The sequence below is a fragment of the Mytilus edulis genome, chromosome 7 (genome assembly GCF_963676685.1).
Source record: "Mytilus edulis chromosome 7, xbMytEdul2.2, whole genome shotgun sequence".
In the NCBI taxonomy this organism is placed as follows: Eukaryota; Metazoa; Mollusca; class Bivalvia; order Mytilida; family Mytilidae; genus Mytilus; species Mytilus edulis.
In genome coordinates, this window is record NC_092350.1 from 86,452,367 (window position 1) to 86,476,226 (window position 23,860).

At 33.0% G+C, this 23,860-nt stretch overlaps 1 protein-coding gene across 1 annotated transcript in view; it reads right to left on the bottom strand.

The window, feature by feature from the left end:
- LOC139482708 (uncharacterized) overlaps nt 1-23,860 on the bottom strand; it is an 83,993-nt gene that overhangs the window by 12,123 nt on the left and 48,010 nt on the right. The window contains exons 10-16 of the mRNA XM_071266773.1: nt 19,721-19,963; nt 18,845-19,330; nt 9,056-9,162; nt 7,422-7,875; nt 4,762-5,534; nt 4,077-4,107; nt 2,573-2,844 (exon numbers count right to left, since the gene is read on the bottom strand). Of these exons, the coding sequence (XP_071122874.1) occupies nt 2,573-2,844; nt 4,077-4,107; nt 4,762-5,534; nt 7,422-7,875; nt 9,056-9,162; nt 18,845-19,330; nt 19,721-19,963 (2,366 nt within the window). The remainder of the gene's footprint in view (nt 1-2,572; nt 2,845-4,076; nt 4,108-4,761; nt 5,535-7,421; nt 7,876-9,055; nt 9,163-18,844; nt 19,331-19,720; nt 19,964-23,860) is intronic.

Sequence of the window (23,860 nt, forward strand, 5' to 3'; positions counted from 1 at the left end):
TTACCCCTATGTTCTATTTTTTTGCCATGGCGGCCATCTTGGTTGGTTGGCCGGGTCACCGGAAACATTTTTTAAACTAAATACCCCAATGATGATTGTGGCCAAGTTTGGAATAATTTGGCCCAGTAGTTTCAGAGGAGAAGATTTTTGTAAAAGATAACTAAGATTTACGAAAAATGGTTAAAAATTGACTATAAAGGGTAATAACTCCTAAAGGGGTCAACTGACCATTTCGGTCATGTTGACTTATTTGTAAATCTTACTTTGCTGAACATTATTGCTGTTAATACTTTATCTCTATCTATAATAATATTCAAGATAATAACCAAAAACAGTAAAATTTCCTTAAAATTACCAATTTAGGGGCAGCAACCCAACAACGGGTTGTCCGATTCATCTGAAAATTTCAGGGCAGATATATCTTGACCTGATAAACATTTTTACCCCATGTCAGATTTGCTCTAAATGCTTTGATTTTTGAGTTATAAGTCAAAAACTGCATTTTACCCCTATGTTCTATTTTTAGCTGTGGCGGCCATCTTGGTTCGATGGCCGGGTCACCGGACACATTTTTTAAACTAGATACCCCAAAGATGATTGTGGCCAAGTTTGGATTATTTTGGCCCAGTAGTTTCAGAGGAGAAGATTTGTGTAAAAGATTACTAAGATTTACGAAAAATGGTTAAAAATTGACTATAAAGGGCAATAACTCCTAAAGGGGTCAACTGACCATTTCGGTCAAGTTGACTTATTTGTAAATCTTACTTTGCTGAACATTATTGCTGTTAACACTTTATCTCTATCTATAAAATATTCAAGATAATAACCAAAAACAGTAAAATTTCATTAAAATTACCAATTTAGGGGCAGCAACCCAACAACGTGTTGTCCGATTCATCTGAATATTTCAGGGCAGATATATCTTGACCTGATAAACATTTTTACCCCCATGTCAGATTTGCTCTAAATGCTTTGGTTATTGATTTATAAGCCAAAAACTGCATTTTACCCCTATGTTCTATTTTTAGCCATGGCGGCCATCTTGGTTGGTCACCGGAAACATTTTGTAAACTAGATACCCCAATGATGATTGTGGCCGAGTTTGGATTAATTTGGCCCAGTAGTTTCAGAGGAGAAGATTTTTGTACAAGTTAACGACGACAGACGACGGAGGACGACGACGGACGCCGACGGACGCCGACGGACGACGGAAGCAAAGTGATGGGAAAGCTCACTTGGCCCTGTGGGCCAGGTGAGCTAAAAATTAAATGGTTGAGGAAAACTAAATTTAGAATCTGGAAATCAATTTTGGGACGTACGGACAAACGAACGGGAGTAAAACTTCATGCAACCTCCGCTACGGCGGGGGCGTAGAGGCAGCATAAAAAACTGATGGCAGAATTTATTGATACAGTCATCCCTTCGTAAATTTTACGGACGCCATCACGAGTTGGTTGACCGTTATGGAATAACCGTTTCAAAAATGATATCAGATATGTTCCTTATGTCATAACTACAATCCCCTTCCCTTTCATGAATATGACTATTTACTGGATTTGTTAAAGCATAAGCAACCTGGCGGTTGCCACATGTGGAGCAGGATCAGCTTACCATTATGGAGCCAACGAGATTACCCCCAGTTTTTGGTGGTGTTCGTGTTGCTTATTCTATCGTTTTATATTTTGTGTCATGTGTACTATTGTTTGTCCGTTTGTCTTTTTTTTCATTTTTAGCCATGGCATTGTCAGTTTATTTTTGATTTATGAGATTGATCGTCACTCTGGTATCTTTCGTCCCTCTTTTGAGACCATCCATTATTATTTGTGAAGTAGACACTTAATATGTATCTATAAGGTTTTGGTATTTTCAAATGAACTTTTTGATGTCAAGGTCAGGCGAATACTGCAGGACAGAAATGTACACCTTAAAACCAGTTATATGGATAAATCTGTTGTAGAGTTGTCACTGACTCAGACGTACTTATAAATATAATTATTTCTGTGACTGTATCTTGCATTAATTTGTAAGATCCTTTAATATAGATAATTGAGCTGATCTGTAACAATAACATCTCCATGCCTTATATATCATGTACTGTATTACGACGCTAGATTAAAACTGACGAGGAAAGGTAACACCTGGCCACCAACGTTTTATTTACGTGAAGCCAAGGTGGTCGTTTGGGCTAGCGCACCGGATACAGTGCAGGCGATTTGGTGTCACGATATCTCAGTAGCATGGGTTAAAATCCCAGCAAAGGGAAGAACAAAAAATTTGCGAAAGCAAATTAACAGATCTAACATTGTTGGGTTGATGTTTAGAAGAGTTGTAGATACATAATGTACACAGCCATGTATCACAATCAATGCTGGTGATGCGATGGATAAATCTGTATATATACAGTAAGAAAGCAAATTTACAGATCTAACATTGTTAGGTTTATGTTTAGACGAGTTGTATATATAAAGTACGATACATACAACTGACCACACCGTATATCAAATATAGTTATATACACAATATATAAAAAAGATAAATACAACTGCACCAGTCCACTGCAGTAATAACTTACCACACATAATTTATGTTGTGTTATTTCCATTTCTCTCAATCCGTTGTCCACTTCTGTGAATCGTATTTCATCATTCTCTTTCAAATGCATCAGTGTGAAAAACTTAACAAGCTGTGCATTTCCTGGGTAATTGTATTCCATATCATTCCATACCATCTCTTCCATTCCAAGATGGAGAGCCAAATCGTGAAGCATGCGTGTCTCACAATTAACAGACAGCCGGAACAATTCTTTGTCACTTGGAATCTGAGATAATGCATCTTCACTCAAACCTAATATTAAATCAAGAACACATAAGCTTTGTCAATAAAGTACGTTAATATATACACTGAGATCAGTTATAACTATTCAACATTGGAAGTTATTCAGTACGCAATATTAGCAACATATGTAGTAATCTTATCATAATTACTTTGAACTTATGTTCACAAAATACACAACAAGTGTTATCTGATATATAGCATATACTTTAATCTATTGATATCTATCATACAAATTGACTATTAAGATATATAGGATATATAAAAGTAGTTTACAGCAATTAATCTAAACTAAACTTGCAAAACAGAAGAATGTAAGATACTAGAGGAACAGTCAAACTCATAGATTGAAAATAAAGTGACCAACTCCATCGCTAAAATAAAAAAGACCAACAGACAAATATTAGTACAGAAGACACAACTTCAATAACTAAAGACTAAGCAACATGAACTTCACCAAATCATATACTTTTAATGTAAGGTTCCAGTACATGTATTTTATGTAGTTGTTAATTCAAAAGGTAAACATGTATTGCTTTTCTACTTATGTTCAAATATTGTGTAATCGTTATCAGCACGAAAGCACACCATTAGCAAGTTTATGAAATGAAATATGAAGTACATGTATTTTATGTAGTTGTTAACTCAAAGGGTACAAATGTATTGCTTTTCTACTTATGTTCAAATATTGTGTAATCGTTATCAGCACGAAAGCACACCATTAGCAAGTTTATGAAATGAAATATGAAGTACATGTATTCTATGTAGTTGTTAACTCAAAGGGTACAAATGTATTGCTTTTCCACGGATGTTCAAATATTGTGTAATCGTTATCAGCACGAAAGCACACCATTAGCAAGGTTTATAACATGAAATATAAAGTACATGTATCTTATGTAGTTGTTATCTCAAAAGGTAAAAATGTATTGCTTTTCCACGGATGTTCAAATATTGTGTAATCGTTATCAGCACGAAAGCACACAATTCGCAAGGTTTATGACATGAAATATGAAGTACATGTATTTTATGTAGTTGTTATCTCAAAAGGTAAAAATGTATTGCTTTTCCACGGATGTTGTGTAATCGGTATCAGCACGAAAGCACACCATTAGCAACTTAATAGCAAGGTTTATGACATGAAATATGAAATTGGATATTTTCATACCAGTAAGTTAAATGCTAAATGTTAAATGTTAAACCTTGTCAATAATCTGCTATTGCAGAGAGATAAATGATACATTTACCTGGACAATTAGCATCACACTGCTTTTGTTCCTGCAAAATAGAAAATAACTTTACAAGTATTCGTATAACTCCTGTAAGCAACCTACTTGCTCATCGGTCCACAAAAATACATTTCACTTTGTAAAATGTGTGAAACTAATGACACAAACACATATAATAAAAAAATATACAATATTGGCAAATGCTAATAGTTACTACAAGCAAAGTCAAGTAAATATTATCAATATAAATCTGCTCATCTACCTTACAAAAAAAGGTTAAACAAAAAGATGTCATATCAACAATATCATCCTTTGTCCCTCTGTCTGATACATTTTATGTTTAGTTACTATCATACCAACATCAGCAAGTTGGTACAGATATAAATTTGTCTCTGAATGTATGAACATGTTTACATAACAACTTAAAAGAGCTTGGTATGTGGCATATAGTTTGCTACTTGTTGAAGGCCTTAGGTGCTGAATTTTACGTCATTTGGTTTATGATGAAGAATTGTCATGTTGAAAATCATATACGATATCTTATTTCTTATATAGAGCTGAAAAATTTAATGTCTAACATACATGTATAATGCAAATATAATACCAATGTTCTGCAATAAGAGAACTTGGCGACATATGCGGAGGCTTAGACATACAATTCTAAATATCTCTCATGTATGTACCAATAAAAGTATATAAATACCCTTTTCTTGTTCCAAATACTCCAGTTAGTTTTAATGTTTTCACCGTGTTCACAAAAACATTCCTCAGCTTCTGAAACCATCTTGTGTTCTGATGTGAAACAGTTTAGTTTCGAGCAGGAATACTCGGTGTGGAAAGGTAACTTGCTGCTGGCTTTACAATGGATGGAAGACTGATAAAATTCGGAAATTCTCTCTAAAGTAACAAACAAACAATCTCGGACACTGGTGGCTATATCAGGTATTATCAAACCCTTGGAGCGCTTGTGGACTAGGTGCAATAAGATCTTATTTCCTTCTACGCAGACAACAATATCATGCTCTTTATCAACTGATAACCCAACAAACCCCGAAAACATAAGTTTCCTTCCTCTGTATTGTTTTAATGTCCACATACTGAGACATGCGCATATTAGACGGTTTGGTAAGGCTGGAGGTATGATGGTTCCTTTAAAAACGAAGGCCAAACTAACAGTCCTCTCTGGTGTACATTTTTGTAACAAGAAATCTGTATCATTTCTTTGGGTAAGCATACAGGGTACAAAGAAGTGTTCTACTGGTAGCCGGTTTCCTGTTTTTGTATCATATCTACGCTGTTCAGATACGATATCAAGGTGTATCAGCATATCGAATATGTACTCTTTAAATGGTAAAATCTGACAAAATTCTTTTTGTTCCCAAATCTGGTAGAGGTCTACTTTTTGTATCATTCCATTTTTTGACATCTTCTTGAAGGTTTTTCTTGTTTTATCTTCTTTTGGCCAGAATTCAACATCTATGAAAATGAAGGAAAAAAAATCAATCTAATGACTTCAAATCAAAACTAGAGGCTCTGAAGAGCCTGTGTCACTCACCTTGGTCAACACAGGACACAGATGGATTCATGACAAAATTGTGTTTTAGAGATGGAGTTGTGTTTTTAGATCTTACTTTACTTAACATTCTTGCTGCTTACAATTATCTCTATTTTAATGAACTTGGCCCAGTAGTTTCAGTGGAAAATATGAGTGAAAATTTACAAATTTTATGAAAATTGTTAAAAATTGACTATGAAGGGCAATAACTCCTTAGGGGGTCAATTGACCATTTTGGTCGTGTTGACTTTTTTTTAGGTCTGACTTTGCTGTACATTATTGCTGTTTACAGTTTATCTCTATCTATTATAGTATTCAAGGTAATAACCAAAAACAGCAAAATTCCTTAAAATTACCAATTCAGGGACAGCAACCTAACAATTGGTTAGTCGATTCATCTATTAATACAGATACATCTTTACCTGATAAACAGTTTCACTTCCTGTCAGATTTGCTCTAAATATTGCTTTGGTTTTTGAGTTATAAGCCAAAAACTGCATTTTACCCATATGTTCTATTTTTAGCCATGGTGGCCATCTTGGTTAATTGGCCGAGTTACTGGACACATTTTTTGAACTATATACCCCAATGCTGATTATGGCCAAGTTTGGTTTAATTCGGCCCAGTAGTTTCAGAAGAGAAGGTTTTTCTAAAAGATTACTAAGATTTACGAAAAATGGTTAAAAATTGACTATAAAGGGCAATAACTCCTAAAGGGGTCAAATGACTATTTTGGTCATGTTGACGTATTTGTGAATCTTACTTTGCTGAACATTATTGCTGTTTACAGTTTATCTCTATCTATAATAATACTCAAGATAATAACCAAAAACAGCAAAATTTCCTTAAAATTACCAATTCAGGGGCAGCAACCTAACAAGGGGTTGTCCGATTCATCTGAAAATTTCACGGCAGATAGATCTTGACCTGATAAACAATTTTATTCATGTCAGATTTGCTCTCAGTGCTCTTGTTTTTGAGTTATAAGCCAAAAACTGCATTTTACCCCTATGTTCTATTTTTAGCCATGGCGGCCATCTTGGTTGGTTCGCCCGGTCACCGGACACATTTTTTAAACTAGATACCCCAATGATGATAGTGGCTAAGTTTGGTTAAATTTGGCTGAGTAGTTATGGAAGAGAAGATTTTTGTAAAAGTTAACGTCGTTGGACGACGGATGAGGGACGCCAAGTGATGAGAAGAGCTCACTTGGCCCTTCGGGCCAGGTGAGCTAATACAAAATTTACTTATATTAAAAGGTACTACGAAAGTTATACTGCTCACCTAGGTCAAGACGTGAAAACAACACTATTTTGATACTTCAAAATAATGTCCTATTTTAGGAGTAATTAAACTTTCTTTATAAAAGGTATTCCATGATCAAAATAGAATCCTTTCTCATTTTGAAGAACATAATTACCCCATTACAAATATTTTATTTAGAAACCATGTAGTTCTCTAGTTATACCTACACGTTAATAACTATGAAATATCAGTTTCAGTTTTGACTTTAAAATTTGCAATCATGTTTTACAAAACGTAAGTTAAAACCTCCATCCTATCCAGAGGATATAAACATAATAAAATAGTTAGCTATAATCTAACAAGAATTAGTGACGCTATGAATACTTAAAGAAAAGATTAATTTTGACTAATTGTATAATAAAAAGTTCTTACAAAGTTTAAAAGATAAGTGAAAGTCACCAGTTAACAATACCCAATGCTCTAAATGTCTGGTAAACAATATTTGAGTATGTTGTTGTTTTACTACTAATTTTTATTATATCTCATTGAAAGTATTTACACACCAGTAATAAAAGATCTCATAACTTCCACCATAAGAAGGGGACTGATGATAACATTATCTCTCAGTTGTGGGGTGTCAAAATACACAATTTTCCCTAGAGAATGTTGATAATGTAGAAAATCGGTCAGCTGCTCAGGAGACAGGACAGACACCTCACTGATGGCATTTAATTCTTTAACTTCAACCAAAGACAGAATTTGTTTCCCTTCTGCCACCAATTCAGCGATCTCGAGCTCCAGTGGAACACATGCATTCGGCATCCTTTCACCCCAACATGGGTGGTCGAATGTAAGTTCTGTTATTGTTTTCTTCAGAACCTCTATTTCTGGGTCAGCTTGATCTTTGGCATTGACAAATATTAGAGGTCTAAGGACCAGATGATGTTTTCCCTCATGGTCTTTAAACAACTCTTCAATTCCACTGTAAAGCTCTTCCCGTCGTGTCTCAACATTCTCCTATTAAAACATAAAAATGTTCCGGATAAATAAACTTGAGGCTGTAAAGAGCATATGTCGGGAACATAATGTTTGTGTATCTTCAATGATGGAACATTCCAACAAGAAAATAGCTAGATTTATCTTAAATCTGCAAAGTAGATATATCTACTCTTACAGGTAAATTATTACACTTTTAACCTTGCTTCTATAATTTAAAAGATACCACTTGTAAAAAAAAATAAGTAACATTTAATAGATTGGCAATACACTTCAAACAAGCCAAGAAGGTATTAATAGTTTAGTATAGAGTACTTCAGGATTTGGGTGAAAATACGGAAAATGTTTTATTTGAATTTGCAGTTAAACAAAAATGAACTTCTTTTAAAATAAAGTATGTATCGTAATCATGCATTTCTTCTCCAGATGTGTTATATATCATGTTTTATTTCATCATCTGTTTAACAATGGTATTATGGTTTGGCCTGACACATGACCGAGAAAATATTAATTGTTGAGAAGTGCATCTGGTGCAGTACTACTATTCTTAATAATAAAGCTTCATATTGACAACATGATTGTTGAAATAAAAATAAGTTTAGTTAAACTTTAGCATGTAAACTTTAGCATGTAAACTTTAGCATGTAAACTTTAGCATGTAAACTGATAAATTGTATTTTACGTAAAAAAAACATGACTAAGAGTGGCAGAGCCAACTTATCTCCATGGAAATGAGATGACTATCCAATGGAATATTGATACAATTTCATACCAAATAATGTTTCCTTATCTATAAGTGGTACTTCATATCTTCTACTTTATTTATAGACCCCGTAATCTGATTTTAAGTGAATTACCCACAATTCAAAAAGGATCTTGTTTTTTTAAAAGTGTAGTTTAACAAAATTTTTGGTCAAGTTAAGATTTATAGACAAAACATCATTATAAGAATACAAGCTCTTATTTAAATATTGAACTCCTTGGAAAATTAAAAAAAAAATCAAAAGAATCAAATGGCAAAATCAAACGCTCACACAATCAACTGTAATATTATTCCTGACTTTGTACAGGCCTTTTCTTATGTCGAAAATGGAGGATTAAACCTGGTTTTTATGCTAGCAATTGGGGCAATTTGTACACATTTCAAAGTTTTCAAAATGACAATAACTTACTACCATATAGCTTACACTAGATCACTCACCAATGGTACTTTGTCCTTGTGAGTGGCAACAAACAAGATCTTTGGGATGCCTGCATATACAAGCTTACAATAGGTCAGGATGGAATTGACCCAATATTGCAAAAATACTACAAAATAAAATCAAAATCTGTCATAAAAGAAGTATAAAAAAGTATATATATTCTGCATTTTTCATAGTTGTGATACTACACTTTTAAAAGTTTTTCATTGTCTTTTGTCTTGTTAACCCATTATTTAAAAAAAAAAAAAGACTGAATACTTAGTCAACCTCATTTATTTAAACAGCTGATAATAGTCTTCCTTTAAATTGGATTCTCTGTCAAAAAGTGACAACTATTTCAGTGTATATGTATATTCTATATTGTTGTATTTGTTCTTCAGACTGTTTTATTAACACATAGTTTAAGGAAGGCATATTAAAAAAAAAGAGGTAACAATGCTTAAAAACGTATACAAACTAATATTTCACACCACCAAAATAATGGGCAGTTCAAGTTGCGGTCCTGTTTAGGATTTTATGGAACAGCCCTTGGATTTTGTGTTTGTTCTAATCGCTATATTGCCTTTTTGATTATTATTTATGGCCGAAAACAGTTATTCCGTAGTGTATTTCTTTTAATAAAAAAATAATTAAAATTAAAAAAATCACACCTGCTCTATCCAAAAAGATTTGTATAGTATATATAGTGTACCACTTTTGGGACGAATTATGTCAAAATTATGGAAATATCCATCAGCTCTAACTCAAACTGTGGACAATTAAAGGTTAAGAGGGTCTATAATTCAGTGTGACAGCTTTATATATACTAATTATTGACTTTTTTTCAAATGGACCAAATCCCTACTTTACCAAATTAAATGCTTGCTGGGCACAGTCTGATACGACCGCAGAGGTGGAACCGTGAACAGTTGGGGCAAATTTAGACACAATATTCAAGCTCAATGCTGTCAAAATTTGGATTGTGATCAATTTTTTGAAATAATATAGGTTTCTGACAAAAAATCAATGTAAAAGATCTTAAAAATCTATTCTCAAAACTTTTCAAAAATTGGAATTTGAAAATTAAAAAAAAAAAAATAAATATGAACCATTACAAGAATGCATACGCTGAAATGTCTTAAATATATAAGATTTCATATTATGTTGATAGTCCTAAATATAAAGCTTTATTACAACTGTCACACAAACTTAACATTAACCAAGAAAACTAAACATTGACCAATGAACCATGAAAATGAGTTCAAGGTCAGATGAACAATGCCAGGCAGGCATGTACAGCTAACAATTCTTCCATACAACAAATATAGTCGACCTATTGCTTATACATTGTTATAGATTAAGAAAAACAGACCAAAACACATAAAACTTAACACTGAGCAATGAACTGTGAAAATGAGGTCAAGGTTAAATAAAACCTGCGCGACTGACATATAGATCATAAAATATTTCCATACACCAAATATAGTTGACCTATTGCATATAGTATTAGAAAAAACAAATCAAAACATAACTTCGACCACTAAACTATGAACATGAGGTCAAGGTCAGATGACACCTGCCAGCTAGACATGTACACCTTACAATCATTTCATACACCAAATATAGTAAACCTATTGCATATAGTATAAGAAAAACAGACCAAAACACAAAAACTTAACTATAACCACTGAACCATGAAAATGAGGTCAAGGTCAGATGACACCTGACAGTTGGACATGTACACCTTACAGACCTTCCATACACCGAATATACAAGACCTATTGCTTATAGTATCTGAGATATGGACTTGACCACCAAAACTTAACCTTGTTCACTGATCCATGAAATGAGGTCGAGGTCAAGTGAAAACTGTCTGACAGGAATGAGGTGCTTGCAAGGTACCCACATACCAAATATAGTTATTCTATTACAATGTATTACTTATAATAAGAGAGAATTTAATATTACAAAAAATGGTCAAGGACATTGGACATGTAACTGACGGAAACTTCGTAAAATGAAGCATCCATATACAAAGTAAGAAGCATCCAGGTCTTCCACCTTCTAAAATATAAAGCTTTTAAGAAGTTAATTAACACCACCGCCGCCATATGTCAAACTTTCTGTGACAAAAGTCGCAGGCGCGACAATAAATATTTGGGAAAAAAATCCCCCTTCCAAATGTTGCCCCCCCCCCCCCCCCCCCACACACACTTTGGAACAATATCCCCAAGCTCAATCCCAGCCTTCCCTTTGAAGTATGGAACCTCTTAGTACAATTTTAGAGAGATCCATACACTTAAACACAAGTTATTGTATAGACACTACAAAAATTGCTTGTTTTTGGCTCCTTTTTTGCCCCCGATTCCAGCATGTTGAGGCAATTATACCTAAACTCAATCCCAGCCTTCCTTTTGTGATATGGAACCTTGTGGTACAATGCCAGAGAGATCCGTACACTTACACACAAGTTATTTTCCTGAAACTACAAACATGCTTGTTTTGGCCCCTTTTTGGCCTCTATTTCCTAAACTGTTGGTACCACAAACCCTAAAATCATCCTTCCTTTTGTGGTATTGAATCTTCTTGTAAAATCCATTGAGATCCATTCATTTAAACTACAGTTATTGTCCGAAAACCAAATGTGTTGTCGGACGACGACATAATAGCATTATACGAACCCCAAAAAATGTGTGTGGTCGTATACAAATTCATGTCCCAATTTGACAAGTAATTCCACCCCCCCCTACTTACTATTTTAGGCATAAATTAGAAACTAGAGGCTCTAAAGAGCCTGTGTCGCTCACCTTGGTCTATGTGCATATTAAACAAAGGACACAAATGGATTCATGACAAAATTGTATTTTGGTGATGGTGATGTGTTTGAAGTTCTTACTTTACTGAACGATTTTGCTTCTTACAATTATATCTATAATGAACTTTGCCCATTAGTAACAGAGAACTATATTTGGTAAAAATTTACATAAATTTACCAAATTAATGAAAATTGTTAAAAATGGACTATAAAGGGCAATAACTCCTAAACGGGTCAACTGACCATTTTGGTCATCTTGACTTATTTGTAGATCTTACTTTGCTGAACATTATTGCTGTTTACAGTTTATCTCTATCTATAATAATATTCAAGATAATATCCAAAAACTGCAAAATTTCCTCAAAATTACCAATTCAGGGGCAGCAACCCAACAACCAATTGACCGATTCATCTGAAAATTTCAGGGCAGATAGATCTTCACCTGATAAACATTTTTACCCCACGTCAGATTTGCTCTAAATGCTTTGGTTTTTGAGTTATAAGCCAAAAACTGCATTTTACCCCTATGTTCTTTTTTTAGCCGTGGCGGCCATCTTGGTTGGTTGACCGGGTCATGCCACACATTTTTTAATATAGATACCCCAATGATGATTGTGGCCAAGTTTGGTTCGATTTGGCCTAGTAGTTTCAGAGGAGAAGATTTTTGTAAAAGTTAACGACGACGGACGACGACGACGGACGACAATGGACGACGGACGCCAAGTGATGAGAAAAGCCAGGTGAGCTAAAAAATAAATCTGGATAGTGTATGAAAAAGAAATTGCAAGTTATACACTGTCACATGAGGGACTCTATTTGTAGACAAGGAAAATCAAAGGACGATAACTGTGTCCCGGAACCTTACAACAAACATTTTAAGCCAGGGAATATTGTTGAAAAGTAGTCCACATTTCCTAAGATTTATTTTCAAAATTAGTTTTATTAAGATGTCAAAACTGAAAACTAAAAAATCCTCATTTTTCCAGAATTGATATTAATGAAATATTCAATATAAACTAGGACTAATTTCAATCAGTTCTACGAAGGTTACATTATATAGAAATGTTTAACTCAATGCAATAAATGGGGATGTGGATAAGTGGGTTTCTAACGATGTATGTCATTCAATACAGATTCAATCATACAGAAATTATGTAGTGAAAAAAGTTCTGTAACTCTGAAATTACATCATTTGAAAATCATATAAAGGTAAAAGAAGCTTTATTCCTTCAATTAAAACGTGCGTTAAAGTAAGAACTGATAAAAAGAAAATTTTACTTTTTGTATCAAATGTTGATGGATCAAACTACAATATATCATATGCTTTATTTTGTCTTTAATATGGTTCAAACAAAACAACACCTTCAAAATACCAACGTTATAAATCCTTCTCATCAAAAAGCTACTATGTTTAGTCTTTGAATAGATATTTTGAGAAATCAGTATGTAAACATTCTACCATTAAATATGTTTTCTGGTTTACTCATTTAAAACAATCTGAATTTCTATAGGAAAACATTTGTTTTAACTATAATAATAATCTTTATTTGTCATATAACATTTGTATAAGTAACATTATACTTGTGACATAAACAAAAGTAATAACAACAATAAAATAACTGAGTTAAACACACACATATCTATATATATACAAGTAAAACTAACTAAGAGTCACCTGTCCTCAGCTCTAAAGACTGTTTTATAAAGGAACCTGTTTTTTTCACTTGGTTTATATTAGAAGGATTTAGTAGGACTACTAGTTTTTCAGTATCAGATAGATTTGGAAACATAGGATTATCTATTGCCATGTCATTAAAAAGTTTTATACGTAAAACATTATTAATTTGACAGTGGAGGAGAAAGTGATTTTCATCTTCTAAGGTTTTACAAATTGGACATGTTCTATTGTCTCGAGGTATTTTTAGATATCTGCCCTTCTCAATGAGTAAATTATGGTCACTAATTCTAATTTTTGTAAATAAACGTCTAGTTTCAAAATTGTGATATTTTAGATAAAATTCTTGGTCTTGTTTGACTTTAATATTTTTGTAAAGAAAAAGTTTGTTATTTTCGTTCAAACTATTAATTTTATTTTCCAGTAGTTCTGAATAAAATTTACTTGTAATATTCTTAATCCAAGTCTTTAGTTTGTTAACTTGTTCCATATTTTGACAGGACATTATTTTTTGTATATCAATATTCATTTCTTGTGTTGAATCTTTTATAAAAGTGGACCAAGTATAAACTCCTTGTGAATCAAGGTGTTTACTTAATGTATAACTTTCTTTTAGCAATGGGTTTATGTTTTCAGTATTTAATCTAGCCCAATAAAGAATTGCTTGTGTTTTTATATATTTTTCTATTGGTTGTCTACCAAGTTCAGCTTTAACACCTAAGTTAGCAGATGTTTTTTTAGTACCTAAAATATATTTACAGAAATTAACATGAACCTTTTCGAAGGGAGTCTTATCCAAATATTGGAAATTATCTATATCTTTGTTTTGGGATTTTAATCTGCCTTTTGCTCTATAATAAGATTGATATGTATCCATGTATGATATTTCAGCATTATATGTAAAATTGGTTTTATAAGAGAATCAAAAAGATTACAGGATACATTAACAGGAAAATTTCCCAAAAAGGCTGCATGTGTTTTTAATGAAAACAGAGCTTTCCTAGCTTTTTTGGCTAAATCTGTTAAACTTGCATTTAGATTTCCATTATTTTTTATCAGAGTGCCCAGAAATTTATACTCTGTAACGTTATCAATTTTTTCATTATTGAACCTTACAATGTATGGTTCCAGTTTTGTAGTTCTTTGTTCAATGATCATTGTTTTTGTTTTTTTGGTATTTAGACATAACTGCCATTTTTCACAGTAATTTGATAAGTTATTTAAGCTATTTTGAAGACCTTCTTTACTTTCGGATAAAATTATAAGGTCATCGGCAAACAAAAGACTTCCTATATCAGAATTTAATATTCTCAAGGGTTTTGAACCTTTATGGTCAAAATTTTCAACTATATCATTAATAAATAAATTGAAGAGTGTGGGACTAATACTGTCCCCTTGTTTTACTCCTCGGTCAATGGGAAAGAATCTAGAATGTTTATCATTATATTTTATAGATGCTTCAGTATGAATAAACTGTTGTTTTATTATTTCAAAGGGAATCAAAAGCCTTTTTAAGATCTACAAAACAGACATAAAGTTTTCTTTTATTTTTATGAATATATTTATTAATCAAAGTTTTAAGGATAAATACACTGTCTGCAGTTCTATGATTAACTCTAAATCCAAACTGGGCATTAGTTAATTTTTTTTCCATAGTTTTAATCATTCTTTGATTTAAGATACTACTAAATAATTTGGATATACAGTTGATTAAAGAAATTCCTCTGTAATTGCTTGGATTACATTTGTCACCAGATTTATGTACTAAAGTTATGTATGCAGAATTCCATGAAGTTGGATAGTGTCCTGTTTTTAACATAACATTAAATAGTTTAGCATATGCTTTGGTAACATTGCTTGATGACTAAGCCATTAATTGTGAATTTTATCATACATTAGTTTACTTACTTTTACAACCAAAAAAAAAACATATTTTGACACAATTAAGGATAACATTTGTTTAACAGCTATTTAATACAACGTGTTAACAAAATTAGATTTAAGGAATAACAAGTGAAACTGCGAGCTACTGCTCACTGATGATACCCCCGTCGCAAGTAGATAATATTAATAGCGTAAAAATATGCAAGTGTTCGGTTAACAGGAAGTTGTCGAGTGATGAATCTGAAAACGCATCACACGGTATAGCTGACTTATATAAATCCTGAAACCAAATTTCAGAATCCTTGTATTGTAGTTCCTGAGAAAAATGTGACGACATTTTTCAACTTGGCTATCATGTGTAAAATCATACAAGTGTTTGGTAAACAGGAAGTTGTCAAGTGATCAATCTGAAAACCCATCAAACGGGATAGCTGACTTAGATAAACCCTGAAACCAAATTTCAGAAATCCTTGTATTGTAGTTCCTGAGAAAAATGCGACGAAAAATATTCATGGGACGGACGGACTGACGGAAGGACAGACAGAGGTAAAACAGTATACCCCCCGCCCCTTGTTTTAAAGCGGGGGTATAACAACAAGAGTGCACACACTGAAATGTCTCGCCTTCTTTACAAACCATTTATATTATGTTGATAGTCCTAAATATAAAGTTTTGCTACAACTATCAAATAACCTTAACATGATCCCAGAAAATGAGGTCAAGGTCATATAAACTAAACAGAAATACATGTACAGCTTTCAATCATTCAATACACTAAATATAGTTGACCTATTGCTAATAGTTTCTAAGAAACAGACTTAACCAAAAAAAATAAACATTGACAAATGAACCATGAAACAAGGTCAAGGTCAAATGAACCATGCCAGGCAGACATGTATACCTTACAATCAATCTATGCATTAAATATAATTGACTTATTGATTATAGTATCTAAGAAACAAACTTAACCATGAAAACTTAACATTGACCAATGAACTATGAAAATGAGGTCAAGGTCAGATGACACCTGCCAGACAGACATATACACACTATAATCCTTCCATACAACAAATATAGTTGACCTATTGATTATTGACTGACATGTACATCATAAAATATTTCTATACACCAAATATAGTTGACCTATTAGAAAAAAAAAACCAAAACTAAAAAAATTAACTTTGACCACTGAACCATAAAAATGAGGTAAAGATCAGATTACACCTGCCAGTTGGACATGTACACCTTACAATCATTCCATACAGCAAATATAGTAGACCTATGGAATACTTATACAGTATAAGAAAATTAGACCAAAACACAAAAACTTAACTATAACAACTGAACCATGAAAATGAGGTCAAGGTCAGATGACACCTGCCAGTTGGAGATCCTTCAGATTGAAATAAACAATTATTTCCCCAAAGGCAACAATGGTAGCCTTTTTCGAGATACAGACTTTAGAAAGTTGATTCTTTGAACGAAACCTTGCTAGAATCAATAAAAAGTTATTAGGACAGTATTTTTTGGTCCCAAAATTATAGGTTCACGTTGCTTTTCTTAGCGTGTGTTGTATTTATCTCCCCTGCCTATTAATTTTGCCCTTAAAAATATGTGTCTTGTCCTAGCGTTTAAAAGTCATCTCAGTGCCTTTAGGGCTACGGAATAACTTTTATTTTGCCTTTTGTATAACGCAGAGTGCACGAAGTCTCTAAAAATAAAAAACAACGGGCGCACATATCGACCAATCAGGATTAGCCATACTGTTAATTCTGAATACCATGTTATGTTCATAAAATGGCTGCGCCAATAAAATCTAATGGTGTATTGTAACCTTCAATCAAGTGAAAACTGTCTGACGGGCATGAGGAGCTTGCAAGGTACGCACATACTAAATATAGTTATCCTATTACTCTTAATAAGAGAGAAATTAACATTACAAAAAAATCTCCACTCTTTTGTAAGTTGTCACTGAACCATGAAAATGAGGTCAAGGACAATAGATGTGTGACAGACGAAACTTTGTAATGTAAGGCATCTATATAAAAAGTATGACGCATCCAGGGCTACCACCTTCTAAAACATAAAGCTTTTAAGAAGTAAGTTAACGCCCCTGCCACCGGATCACTATCCCTATGTTGAACTTTCATCGACACACATTGCAGGCTGAACAAAATCGTTTAATATAATTTCTCCAAGAACAAATTCAAGATTAAATTTTAAAAATTTGATGTTGTCTGACAATAAGTGCAGCACTCCGTTCATGCTTATGATAAAATCATATACTTCATATAATAAAATCATCAGCTCCTTTTTTGTGAGAATTCACTTATTCAAAATCTAAAGAAATTTTCAGTAAAACACTTTTTTACAATATATCATGATGTAATTCTATTGTTCTTTTGACTGATTTAAAAAAAATTCAGTTTTTTTGTCTATGCTCTAATTTCCAAAAAGAATTTAAACTTGGTATATCTAATAAAAATTATTGTCTTTCTGGGGATTCATTTATTTTCATGGGTATCAATTTTCGTGGATTGAGAAAAAAAAAAGACAATTCGTGGTATACGTAAATTCGCAGATCACTGATTAAAATAAAAACAGAGACTTCATTCGTGATATCCCTTTTGATTTAGGAGATCATATAATCTCCTTTGTTTGATCAATGATTACAAAAAATCAATGAAAAGGTTTTGAATTGTCAAAATCCTCACTTGACCATTCTAAGTGATAGTGTTCCTTGAAAACTTCAATTACAATCGTGGACAGAGACAACTAATAGTTTGTTTGTCTTACAATTTATAAATTTTTGTCAGAATTTTATGAGGCATTCAACTGTATGATTGATATATGATTGAACGCTTATTTCCCCTCATCACGGTATAATGAACAATCATATAAGTAAAAGGTGTGAAAATAAACAATTTTATCGTAATTAATCCTGTAAACTTTTAATCAAAGTAAACCAATCTATGACACGGTAATTAACAACTTGCATTTATTTTCATAATATATAATTGAACAAAATACCTTTATCTTCTTTCAATAAAACACGTGTTAATTTGAAATGTTTATCGCTAGTCAACACTATAAGAGAACTGCACAATATAACCGGAAATAAACATCCGAATCCAAACACATTTCACGTGATAATTTTTCGTTGAATTCTTAAATTCAAGGTTCGCTGTGACCCCACAAAAGCCACGAAAATTGGTAAATCACGAATAAGAATGAATCCACAGTACTTCATATCAATGCTGCAAAATGCGAAACATACTGAGGTTAATATTGTAGTTTGTGACAAGCTAAAAGTGACAATGTAAATAAATTATGTAAACATTGAGGTTTGCTTAAATATTTAGAAAAGATATCACCTTGCTGTTATAAAAATGTATCCTGTTTGCATTATCTGTGTGTAATTAATATGCATATTACCTGCTGGCGTTGGTGTCATGTGCTGCCCTGGAAAACACATCACATCAGGGACCTGTTCATGCAAATCTTTGCTTCCATCAAATACTACAAGAAACAACGCTCGGAACGTCATGAAGGTCTGATGTGTTGTTAGATAAACATATTGTCCACCAAAGTCCCAGAAGATAAGACGCCCAACTTTCATCTTATACTTCCCACTTTTGAGGACTTTTTCCATTTTCCTTCTTATTTCCTCCTTAGTCATTCTTGTTCTAATTTTCTTTCCCATCTGTTTTATCGTGAGAGGCACATTGGAGGATTTCTTAGGTGGTAGAGATTGTAATGCTGCCGACTTTTCTGAGGGCAAAGAGGACAGTGTGGCTTTGGCATTACCAGTTGGACTTGTATCTGAAGCCTGGATGAACTTTTCAGTGAGTTCACTCTCCTCTTCTTTGAGAGAGGTCATTAACACTTTGTTGTACACAACATCCAGGGCGTTATAAGAGTCTGAAATTAAATTTAATACATCAGGCAAATCAAATCCAAAACAGCTACAGGCTGTCAAAACCAAGTGAAGAATATAAGAAAAATCATAATTAAGATCAAAATTAAATCTTATCAAGTGTAACATTCACATAATGCTATAAATGTATTTTAAAGAGAGTCATGTTTTAACTGCTGGATTGATGACATTATTGATTATCGAAAATAAATGTCAAATTATTCCATAATTTTAACATTAAAATTCAATTTGAATTAACTTGGTTCCTGAATTGAACTCACAAAACATATGGCTACAATGTGATGTGATTAAAATCAGTGCTATATCATGTCTGCTGATAGTGAGGTCCACACAACAGCATGTGGTAAGATGTTTCTACTTGTGTATTTCCTCACCTGGATCAATTAGAATCCACTCTTTGGTCTCAATGTCGAGGCCACAGCGACCTTCAACGAGAGAAATGCCGTCAGTTGGCTGTCGACCATCTAGTATAATGTCACCAGCTAACAGCTTCACAAGAGTAGACTTCCCAACGGAAAACTGGCCGGTTACCATGCATCTCATATCAAATGATTCATAGCTGCCCTTCCCTAATAAACGATTTAACATGGCAGACTGTTGCCCTTTTCCGATGGGATCTGAAAAAAAAATTAAGTTTGAAAGTTTAAATTTCATCATGTTTGTGAAAAAAATGAATGCATACACACACTCAAAGATAATTTCTCCACTTTTTGTCTCTGACACTGGACAATGTTTCAATAAATTTATTAAATAATACTATTAGACAGGGATATATGTATCTTATGATGCTGGAGATGTGTTATTTACAGCAATGACTTGTGACATATTTCCTATAAAGTCACAGTGGTCTTTAAATAACCTTAATTAGAAGTTTGCTGCCAGCCCTCTCTCTGTCATCAAAACAATAAATGAGTATGTTAATGTTTTGATCTGTCAGAGTGTCGATATGTCAATGTGTTGATTTATCAGTCTATATATGTGTTGATGTATATGTTTGTTAATGTGTTGATATGTCAGTTTGTTAATGTGTTGATGTTTGAATCTGTTAATATGTTGATCTGTCAGTGTGTTGATATGTCAATGTGTTAATGTACAAGTATTATTGTGTTTATGTATGAGTCTGTAAATGTGTCTATATGTCAATGTGTGAATGGTTGAGTCTGTTAATGTGTCTATATGTCAATGTGTGAATAGTTGAGCCTGTAAATGTGTCTATATGTCAATGTGTTTATGTATGAGTCTGTTAATGTGTCTATATGTCAATGTGTGAATGGTTGAGTCTGTAAATGTGTCTATATGTCAATGTGTTTATGTATGAGTCTGTTAATGTGTCTATATGTCAATGTGTGAATGGTTGAGTCTGTAAATGTGTCTATATGTCAATGTGTCAATGGTTGAATCTGTTAATGTGTTGATCTGTTGTTGTGTCCATACGTCATGTGTTGATATATGAATCTGTTATTGTGTTGATCTGTCAGTGTGTCAATATGTTAATGTGTTGATGTAGGAGTCGGTTAATATGTTTATCTGTCAGTGTTTCGATATGTTAGTAAGTTAAAACTGTCTGAGTGTCTATATGTCAATGTGTTGATGTATGAGACTGCTAAAGTGTTGATCTGTATAAGTCTGTTAATGTGTTGATGTGTCAGTGTTTCAATATTTTAATGTGTTGAAATGTCAGTTTGCTGATATGTCTATGTGTTGAAGAATCCATCTGTTAATGTGTTGATATGTCAATGTGTTGATGTATGATCCTGTTCATGTGTTGACATGTCAGTGTGTCGATGTCAATGTGTCGATATGTCAATGTGTTGATCTATAAATCTGTTAATGTGCTGCCTTTTACAACTCATTTTTATAGTTCGTTCTTAAGTTGTATCGTAACACAACAGTCCCAGGTTAGGGGGAGGTTTGGGATCCCGCTTACATGTTTAATCCCGCCAAATTCTGTTTGTATGTGCCTGTCCCAAGTCAGGATCCTGTAATTCAGTGATTGTCTTTTGTTGATGTGTTACATATTTGTTTTTCGTTCATTTTTTTTTACATAAGGCCAGACTTTTTATTTTATCTGTTAAACGAGAAAATTTGTAAAAAATTAGGGTCGAGGGGGCGAAATAAAAAAAAATAACAGTGCAAAATTGGTCAAGTTGACACTAAAAATGAAAATAAAACCATTATAAGTGCCTTTTTTTTTTTTTTTTTTAGAATGTATCAAAATACAAGAACAATGAAATGAGAACAGACCAGTATATTAACCCAGAGAAATATAAATGCATATAGTTTATATATGTCTCTGGTTAACCCTTCTATTAATATAAACATAAAAACTATGTTTTGATTCTGTATTTCCACTAATATAGATCCATGGCACCACTCAAATATATCAACCTCGCTGCATATACACTATATATGTATATACCAGTCACCAAGTCAGGAACCTCTTAGTGTATGCAGACATATATGTCTCTGGTGTAATAGTCCCAGAGTTAAGCAACTTTAACCTATAAATTGAAACAATGCTTATACATGGAAATATATACATTAATCAAGAAGATCTAACCAAAAGTATGTTAATGCCTGTGGAATGCGTAATTTTCCCTTTTGGGATCAATTTTTGTCTGTCAGCAGTGCCATTCATGCGTCTGTAGTCATTATCGCAAGAATCCGGATTTCGGTCATAGCGGGTCCGTTTCCGATGAAATCCCGATTCCGATCCGTAGTTCTACAAATTTAAATGTCGGACGAAGAAAAATTTACAAAAATAAACGATGTTTGATACGCTATTTGGAAAGGAATATGACGTTTCTAATGCAATACATGGATGACATGTTTACTTGAGGCTAATTTCATCAAGTTCTGATGAAGTAATAACTGATTTTGCCGAAAGTTAGAATGATTTGATGTACGCTCTCGTGTAACAAGTATGAAAAGCATGCCACCAGCTTAAAAATCTTTTAGAAGAAAATATATCGTTTATGCCTTGAATTTCTTTACTTTTAAATGAAAATTGCTGTTTCATTGACTTGGTAAAAATTAAATATTACTGATAACGAAATTGACTGAAAGCGAGTATCGTGAACAACACATTTTATTTTTTTCTGAGGATTTCGTAACAGTCGGCGGAAAAAATAAGAAAAATTCGTAAGGGTTCCACGGAACCCAGTGTCTCGCCTACTTTTGCTGTTAATCGCAGACTCAACAAAAATGAGGAAAAACATCAATAAAAATTTCCCTCTCGATACTGTCTTTTGATTGAAAGAAGCTTCCAAGTTTGGTAAAAAATCCAGGATAGTTTATGAATCTAATAAATGTTTTATAAACTTTAACTGCAGACTGTATGTAATGTTAACTGGAAGAAAAACTAAGTCCATTTATAAGTAAAATACGGACAAAATTTACTTCTGAATAATATCTTATGATCAGAAACAAGCCTTTGTCTAAGTTTGGTAGAAATCCAGGATAGTTTAAGAACATTATAAAAATTTTAAAAACTTAAACCACAGAGTGAATGTTTTGTTTCTGGCAAAAAAACTAAGTCCATTTATAAGTAAAATACGGAAAAATGGAAATTTATTTTTACAAAATTTTCTTCTTGATACTATCTTATGATCATAAACAAGCATCTGTCCAAGTTTGGTACAAATCAAGGATAGTTTATGAAAGTTATTAAAATTTTAAAAACTTTAACCACAGAGTGAATGTAATGTTTCCTCGCAGAAAAACTAAGTCCATTTATAAGTAAAATACGGAAAAGTGGAAATTTATTTTTACAAAATTTTCTTCTTGATACTATTTTATGATCATAAACAAGCTTCTGTCCAAGTTTGGTACAAATCAAGGATAGTTTATGAAAGTTATTAAAATTTTAAAAACTTTAACCACAGAGTGAATGTAATGTTTCCTCGCAGAAAAACTAAGTCCGTTTATAAGTAAAATACGGAAAAAATGGAATTTTATTTTTACAAAATTTACTTCTGGATACTTTCTTATGATCATAAACAAGCTTCTGTCCAAGTTTGGTAGAAATTCAGTATAGTTTAAGAAAGTTATTAAAATTTCAAAAACTTTAACCACAGAGTGAATATTTGTGGACGCCGCCGCCCCCGACGACGACGACGGAATGTAGGATTGCTTAGTCTCGCTTTTTCCACTAAAGTCGAAGGCTCGACAATACAAGTAAGAAGCACTACTTTTATTTTTATTCTAAAATCGGGAAAGGTGGAGTTGGTGGATCTCGTTAAACAGATAATAAAAAAAAGTCTGGCCCAATTTAGGCTGTTAGTTTTCTTGTTTTAATTGAATTACATTTGTCACTTCGGGGCCTTTTATAGCTGACTATGCGGTATGGGCTTTGCTCATTGTTGAAGGCTATACAGTGACCTACAGTTGTTAATTTCTGTGTCATTTGGTCTCTTATGAAGAGTTGTCTGATTGGCATTCATACCACATCTTGTTTTCTATATGATCTGTCAGTGTGTCAACATGGCAATGTATCAATGTATGAGTCTGCTTTT